General features: G+C 33.2%; 1 protein-coding gene across 6 annotated transcripts in view; it reads left to right on the forward strand.

Moving 5' to 3' along the window:
- Positions 1-7,635, forward strand: part of NAP1L1 (nucleosome assembly protein 1 like 1) — a 32,594-nt gene extending 24,959 nt beyond the window's left edge. For 2 of the 6 annotated variants that reach the window (XM_060165255.1, XM_060165257.1), the window contains 9 exons: positions 1,046-1,117; positions 1,955-2,094; positions 2,527-2,672; positions 2,766-2,785; positions 4,261-4,383; positions 5,143-5,172; positions 5,683-5,733; positions 6,747-6,818; positions 7,508-7,635. In XM_060165255.1, the coding sequence (XP_060021238.1) occupies positions 1,046-1,117; positions 1,955-2,094; positions 2,527-2,672; positions 2,766-2,785; positions 4,261-4,383; positions 5,143-5,172; positions 5,683-5,733; positions 6,747-6,782 (618 nt within the window). In that variant the 3' untranslated portion in view covers positions 6,783-6,818; positions 7,508-7,635. Of the gene's footprint in view, positions 1-1,045; positions 1,118-1,954; positions 2,095-2,526; positions 2,673-2,765; positions 2,786-4,260; positions 4,443-5,142; positions 5,503-5,682; positions 5,734-6,746; positions 6,819-7,507 lie in introns of those variants that run through there. The other 4 variants (XM_060165253.1, XR_009543356.1, XM_060165254.1 and 1 more) reach the window with 4 other exon arrangements.
- Positions 7,636-8,188: the final 553 nt, after the last annotated feature.

An 8,188-nucleotide genomic window follows, 5' to 3' on the forward strand; every position in this document is an offset into this window, starting at 1 on the left:
AAGGGAATTCCCATGATTGCTTTGTTTTGAAAGAACTGTTATTGGTAGAAGGAAAATTGCAGCTCTGATTAATGTAATCAAATAAATTATAATTTGTTTTCAAAAATTAGATAATGAAATAGTCCCTTTGGTAATTGCTTATCTCACTGTATGATGCTTTCTCATATATCCCTGTGCCTTCTGTTTTTAGATGTGGAGTGTAGTGGTAGGATGGGGGAGTTTCAGTTGTCCTACCCCAGAGACCTTTTCAGTCTGAAACAACTACTCCAAGGGACATTTGTATTTTAAAAGAATACTGTAAAAATATTTACCTATTTTAACAATTGTCATTTTCCCTGGGAAACTGACACAGATGTCACCTTCTCTGGGAAACTTTGCCTCTCCTAATCTGAATCATTTCTTGAGCCGCTATCATCTGCATTGTAGTACTTGTTACCTTGTATTGTGATTGTTGGACGTTAATGTCAAGAAAAAGAAACTGTCTCAGAACAATGACTGCTTACTGCATTTCTACTTTTTAGCAAAGTAGAAAAGGAACAAGCAGCTGGAAAAGGCAGCAATTAATGATTGGGGAAACTTTTTTTAAAAAATATTTTTGGCTGCACCACACGACATGTGTGGTATATGCATCTTTAGTTCCCCAACCAGGGATTGAACCCGTGCCCCCTCCAGTGGAAGCGCAGAGTCTTAGCCACTGGACCACCAGGGAAGTCCAGATCTGGAAACATTTTTAAAGCAAACATGAATTATTTAGACTTGATTTTGAACTTTTCAGCCCATTCAGTCTGTATAATGATATAGTTCTCTATTTAGTCACCTTTTTTCAGCCAATGGTGATAGAAAGTAGAACTAAGTAAACTAGCTTCAGTATAAGGCATAACCTGGAGAATTAAGTCTTTATGGTTCATAATAGTACATAAAACTGAACAATAAAATGTCTGTCAGTTAAGTGCTTATTGTCTAATAACAGAACACTAGTATGCCATTCAGATACTCATTTTAATTTTTTTTATTTTTATCAAATTAATTTTTTTTTAATTTGAAGGAACATGATGAACCTATTCTGAAGCACTTGAAAGATATTAAAGTGAAGTTCTCAGATGCTGGTCAGCCTATGGTAAAAATTTTGAAATATTTTCAATTTTGTAGCATTAGCTGTTTACAAGTAGATAAATGGAACTTTCTAAAGAAAGGTGACATTCAAGGGTTAGACATGGAAGTGGGAAGAAATTAAAACTGATACTTAATTGATGGTAGGAAATAAATGTTTGGATGTTGACAGTTGTGATGCAGTATTTATTCCTTTTCCTCCCTCTGTAAACTATTTTTGAAATATAGTCAATTTTTGATCCTAGATTAAAATGTATATAAAAATAATAGCAAAGGAACATGAATAAGAAAATGCTTATTCTGTATTAAAAGACATGTGTCTGGGAATTAAATAAAACAAAAATGTTAGAGGGCTCCCACTTACCCATTATGAAAGATCAGCCAACGGCTTCTCTCCAAAACCATCAATATTATGTAAAGCATGGGCAAAGGCTCTGTAGGCTATTAGTTCTTATATTACATGTGATACGGTTGGGCTTTTTCTCTGTCAAGCTAGGTTCTAGTCTAAGGTTTAAAGCCCTCTCTGTGGAGATGGTGGGGGTGGGGGGTTGGTCAGTTTATTCAGCTCTACCTAACCTATGTCATAAACATGTTACTAAATAGTAGTGTTAGCTGAACTAAGTTTTATTCAGTTTATTTTGTGCCACATTTTGCTTTTAAGATACTTCGGGATTTATCTGACCCTTTCTTTCCCAGAGTAGGACTTTGTCACTTAAGATTTTATATGTTTATAAAAATCATAGATTAAGCTTTATTTACTGAAGCATTGAAATTTATCATGTAGGAATTTAATTACTTTTTATGATTTTTCTTTTTTTCTTTCTTTCTTTTTTTTTTTTTTAAGAGTTTTGTCTTAGAATTTCACTTTGAACCCAATGAATATTTCACAAATGAAGTATTGACAAAGACATATAGGATGAGGTCAGAACCAGATGATTCTGATCCTTTTTCTTTTGATGGACCAGAAATTATGGGTTGTACAGGGTAAGTTTAATTTTATTACTTTAACAGAGTGTTATATCTGTTTTTGCTTTACTTATGATTTGTGATATTTGGTATCTTCTAGTGTGTCTGCTTAGTACATACATACATTTTTATCTCCAAACATTTCAGTAAAACGTTTGCTGAGAAGGGCTTATTCATTTTCCTAGAATTCTCCATAGACCATTACAGATATTTTTCCAAAGGAGTGTACATTTAAATTTATTGTGAGTTTGTGGTAATTGTAAATATATTTATTGAAAAAGTTTGTTTAGAAATAAAAATTTTCTCTTTGTACTGCTACAAAAAGCTGCACAAATTTCCCCTCTAAATTTGAAATTAAATAGAAATTTAATTAGAAAAATCTCAGCTTTCCTAGCAATTGAAAGTAATGTGTTAATTGTGATAGACCATCTCTCCCCTTTGTTTTGGAAGGTGCCAGATAGATTGGAAAAAAGGGAAGAATGTCACTTTGAAAACCATTAAGAAGAAGCAGAAACACAAGGGACGTGGGACAGTTCGTACTGTGACCAAAACAGTTTCTAATGACTCTTTCTTTAATTTTTTTGCCCCTCCTGAAGGTAAATAGTGTTTTACTTCGGGTATTTATGGTTGTTTTATTGTAAGCTTTGTTTACTTTTTATTCATTTGAATTTCTTTTCTCAATTTTGCAGTTCCTGAGAGTGGAGATCTGGTAAGCTGAATTGTTATTTATTTGTTGAATTGTTTACTAAATATGAAATTAAAGGACTGGTTCTTAAATGTAGGGAGTAGAATAGTTGCTACTAGTATTTTGTTCTGAGGCTTGCAATGCATAGAGGAAGACCTTTACGCATGTGAAAAATTACTCCATTTAAAATGCTTTTGAGGCTTCCCTGGTGGCGCAGTGGTTGAGAGTCCGCCTGCCGATGCAGGGGACACGGGTTCGTGCCCTGGTCCGGGAAGATCCCACATGCCGCGGAGCGGCTGGGCCCGAGAGCCATGGCCGCTAGGAGAGGCCACAACAGTGAGAGGCCCGCGTACCGCAAAAAAAAAAAAAAAAAAAAAATAGCTTTTGGTGCTTCTACTGAGAAATGGTGAAAGGCTAAAGAGAGTCCTTTCTTCTGAGACTTGCAAATACTGCTGTGAGGGATTCAAGTTTTCAAGACTAGTTTTCTTCCTTATTGAAAATAGAATGTATTAAATCATTTATACTATTTACTAAACACTAACCCGATTGTACTTAGAGTTCTTTGTGTGGTTATTATTCCGATGGAAATTTGGTTTTATATATGTGGTCATATAGCCGAAAACTGTGAAATGTGCCTAGCACACAGCCAGGAATGAGGAACAGCCTTAAAGAAATCTACACAGGCAAGGTAGGCTAGTTCAGTTTTGAATTTGGCTTAAGTCTGTTGCAAAATATTGATGGTACCAACACAATCTTGAGTTATGGATAGAACACCTCTGCCTGTGATTAGAATTCTTTCCTTCAAAGTCTTCCCCCACGACCCTTTGGTGTTTTATTGTTGTTGTTAGAGTGGATTATGTTGATGAATCAAAATAAACATTCAGGAATTCACAAAATAGTTACTCAGTGTTTAGTATCATAGAACTAGAACTTTAGTATCGTGGAATGATTTTAATTTTGAATAATATCAACAGCATTTCTGTGCTGTACTTTGCCATTAAGTAGAAATCCTAGATTGACTTAGTCTTTATCAAGTAGGACAGTATCTCACTTGGCATTACACAGATGCTTGGATGCTGTCTTTTAGGAAGTGTGAAATGATCTTCTCTGGTCTTATGTGCCATATGCATAATGTTATTTGGAAAAGCCTGAGATTCTTTCTTGCTGTTATTCCGGTTGGTGTTTTCAGTAATTAATATTTTAAAAAGAAAGTTGTAGTCATATAGCAAAATTGCTTTTGTAACTTTTAAGCTAGAGAAAACTTAAGCGATAACCAGTATGTATACTGGCCTGCTTATTTTTATTAAACTTATTTTTATTAAAAACCTGTAAACCTAGGGCATATGTAGAGACTATTTGATCATGCACATGTAAGATAATTTTAAAAGTTTAAAGTTAAAAGTGAAGTTGAGAGTTTCTGCATATGATTTAAATCCAAGTCTCGCATATGCCAAATTAAATAAGTTATTAAATCCTGTGCTTTTATTTTTCTTTAACAGGATGATGATGCTGAAGCTATCCTTGCTGCGGACTTTGAAATTGGTCACTTTTTACGTGAGCGCATAATCCCAAGATCAGTGTTATACTTTACTGGAGAAGCTATTGAAGATGATGATGATGATGTGAGTGAATTTGAATCCAGCAGTGAAATCGTTTGATGAGGGTGTGATAGTCAGAATCAGTGAGAGGTTTAATGAATAGATGCAATTGTTAAAAAGCAAGACAGAATAATTCAAAATTAGGCTGATTACTTATGTCCTTTTAGATAATCTCCTTGAATTAAGTAGGTCCTTTTAGGATCTTTGGGTTCATTTATTGTAGTTTTTATTTTCCTGCTATTAGGAAGGCTACTTTCTCTGAAGTAGTAAAACTTTACTATGTTGGGTTAGTGTTGTAAATCCATTACACATCTTTGACCAAACAAAACGTAACCTTGTACATTTTCTACTACTGATAAAAATTTTTATTAGGAAGCATGGAATTTTTATCCATAGGAATATTAAGTAACGATTAAGGTAAAATTAGGCTGCTCTCAAATATTTTGTATATCTTTCTTGTTAAATGGCAATCATTCACATAGCCTTTAGGTCCTTTTTGTACAGGCAAGTAATATTTACAGTCATAGTTATCTGAGCATACTTCATCCGTGATTGTACTGTGTTCTTTATTTTAATTTTTTAAAGTGTCAGATTTAGATAATGGCACTGAGCTGGGTGATTCCTGAAGCTATTGTCCTTGTTTTAATTTATAATCAGTCACTATAGGGAATGTATTTTTTCCTCTCTTTAGATATTAGGGGATACAATGGTGGATATTAACTAAATGCTACTTTCAGATGTTTGTTAGTGTCATTCAAATGTCTCCTTTTTTCCCTTTTTTAGTATGATGAAGAAGGTGAAGAAGCGGATGAGGTAATGTTTACCAAATGACCAAATAATTCTGTTTAACACATTGAGAAGCAAATTGAGTGACTTATGTATTCCTTTGCTATAAATCATTACTCTGTGATATGGGATAAAAAAGTTTTTGGAAAAAAATATGGTTTTAGAATTCTACAGCCAAACAATGTATGTATGAGGTTTCAATAAATAAATTGTAAAACTCAGAACATTTTTTTTATTTCAAATAATTCTGTTCTGCTGCAGGGTTATCAGCTCTTTGAAGAAGTCAAAAGCTGCAGTAAACTTTTTCAACGTTGGCTGCAGTAAATCTTTTCAATAAAACCTGTCTGGATGTCTCAAGTTGTGTTGGGAAATCTTTCATATTAGAAGCTTTCAAATTAAATTGCATTGTCACCAAACTCTGTAATCATGAAAATCTGTTGACTTATAGAGTAACTTGTATTAAATTCTCCCTACATTATGAGCCGTTTCTTCCTATTATGTACCTACTTCATGGATGCATTTTGAACTTTAATATAGGAAGGGGAAGAAGAAGGAGATGAGGAAAATGATCCAGACTATGACCCAAAGGTGAGCAAAATTAGTGCTGCTTTCTGTTAAATTTAAGGCAGGTTAAATATGAGTTAGTGTTTCTTAATGTAAAGTTTATTTTAGTCTATTAAAGTCTTTAATAAATCTCTCCTCACTGGCATTTCAATAGTACATGTAATTTCAATGCACCTTTCCTAAGAAACGTTTATTTTTGGTTCTGACCTTTATTTTTCCTAGTTTCAGGCGAAATAACCCTAGGTTCTATTTTAATGGCACATTATCTTGGGCATTTTTTTTTAATGTTTTTTTTAGAAGCACTTAAAATTACTTATTGCTTGTGTTCTTTAGGTTGTTTTCTCCCCAAAGGAAAGCTTATAATAAACATAGGTCAGTTTTTAAATCATCTGAATGCAGGCGTGCACAGGAATAGGGGAGCAATACTCCTAGGTTCTCCCAGTCATCTCTTTGCTCCATATCTGAGAGTCCCAGTTTCTTATTCCTGGGAAGTTGTCATGTGGACTTTATCTCCCACAGAATGCTTAGTATGTTATCAGAATTCATTTGGAACTTCTGGTTTCTCTTTAATGTATTTATTCATTTGCTTGTGCTGTAAAAATATCCAGAAGATACTTTAACCTAGTGAGCAGGTAACAGAGGGTAGTTAAAAAAAATCAAATATTCTAATAGGCATGAATTGGGGTTAACAGCTAAATATGAATGGAATTAGTATTTTAGAATAACTGATCTATTAAAAGGCAAAAATAATTGGTAATATGACTTAACAAATTGCTTGGCTATTTTAAGATGATAGCTTAATGTTTTCACTTTATGGAGTTCATTCTACAATGTAAAATTGGGGCTTTTATTTTTTAGCATTTTTGTGACTTGGTAATATTTGAATAAATAATTTGCCATCATTTAGTTTTTTAAATTTGGCAGAAATTTTGACAGAACAGTGAGATAATGTGATAATTAAGATAGTTAACTACTATTGAAAAATAAATTGAAGCAGGTAGAAAAAGATAGATTGACTTGTTGTTTTCCTTTAACAGAAGGATCAAAACCCAGCAGAGTGCAAGCAGCAGTGAAGCAGGATGTATGTGGCCTTGAGGATAACCTGCACTGTAATAGCCTAAACACAACTATTATTTACTTACAGCCTTATGTTTTTGTATTTTCTTGGTAGACTCAAGTTTTTTTTTAAAGGAAAGGAACTGATATTTTAAAGACCAAATTTGTTCTACTTAGCATTTTAACTAGTTTTTCTGCCAGATACATTGAATGCACAAATTCTCTCACGCATGTTTGTTCATTGCTACATATTTGGTTCTTCCTGGAGTATTTTTATCTTGTAACTACTAGATTACAGTTATGAAAATGAACAGAACTGTGAAATGAACCAGATTTTTTGTCTTGCTAATTTTTTTCCTGAAGAACCAAAGTATTTTTTCAGCGGGTAGTTGAATGGGTTTAAGTTCGCTTGCACTAGCTGTGCCTTTCATTACTTTGTTACAGAAATACGGTGACTTATACTAAGATAATTCATCATTTAAAAAACAATACTTGTCAAGACAAGTATATGGTTAAGAATTTCCAGTAAGACCACACCTGATAACTTAGATTGTTAATGGATTTTTGTATTTCAGGTGACAGTTACTATAAAGAAATCTTATTAACTAATAGTATGGTTATTGGTTACCACAGGGAGGTGAATAAAACCTAGTATTTTCAGAAGTTAAGTCTCATTATTTTTATTTTAACTGTACTTTTAAAATTTAACCTCCATTAACTAAGCATCTTTTCTTTGTGGTAGGGTCTACCTTCTGCTTCCCTGGAAAGGATGAATTTACATCATTTGACAAGCCTATTTCAAGTTTTTTGTTGTTTGTTTGCTCGTTTTTGTTTTTGCAGCCTAAAATAAAAATGTCAAATATAATTTTAGTTCTCCAGAGATAATGTCTTAATTTTGTACTAATTCAGGTAGAAGCAGACGCCTAGCTTAAATTATGTACCCAGTTTACCGCATTATTGAAAAGGGTGCCAACTTTGGAAGAGGTACTACATCTACTAATGAGAGAGTATTAAAAAAGAAAACAAAATCTTAAATGATTTAATGTTTTTAATAGAAAGATTAAAAGGGTAAATTTTATTTCCTTTGGTCAGAACTAGACAAAAGGCCCCAAGCCTCTACAGTTAATTCCAATTCTTATTCCTTAAAGTATGAGTGTGTCATTTACCCACGCCTTTTGTTTTACTATCTATTAAAATGGGTAGTACTGTTTACTTAACTACCTCACAGATGTGTTAAGGCATATTAAGTTAAATTTTATGAAATGTTTCTCAGTCTCATCAAAAGCTCAAAAGTTTGGACCTATTTGTACCACAAGTATGTGATATTCAGCATTTTATTTATACCAAGGTCTGATAGTTAAACTGGAAAACAAAGATTAAGGACCTTTATTCTGGATCCGGTCAGGCAACCCTTGCAGATCTT

This window comes from Lagenorhynchus albirostris, chromosome 11 (genome assembly GCF_949774975.1).
Source record: "Lagenorhynchus albirostris chromosome 11, mLagAlb1.1, whole genome shotgun sequence".
Classification (NCBI taxonomy): domain Eukaryota; kingdom Metazoa; phylum Chordata; class Mammalia; order Artiodactyla; family Delphinidae; genus Lagenorhynchus; species Lagenorhynchus albirostris.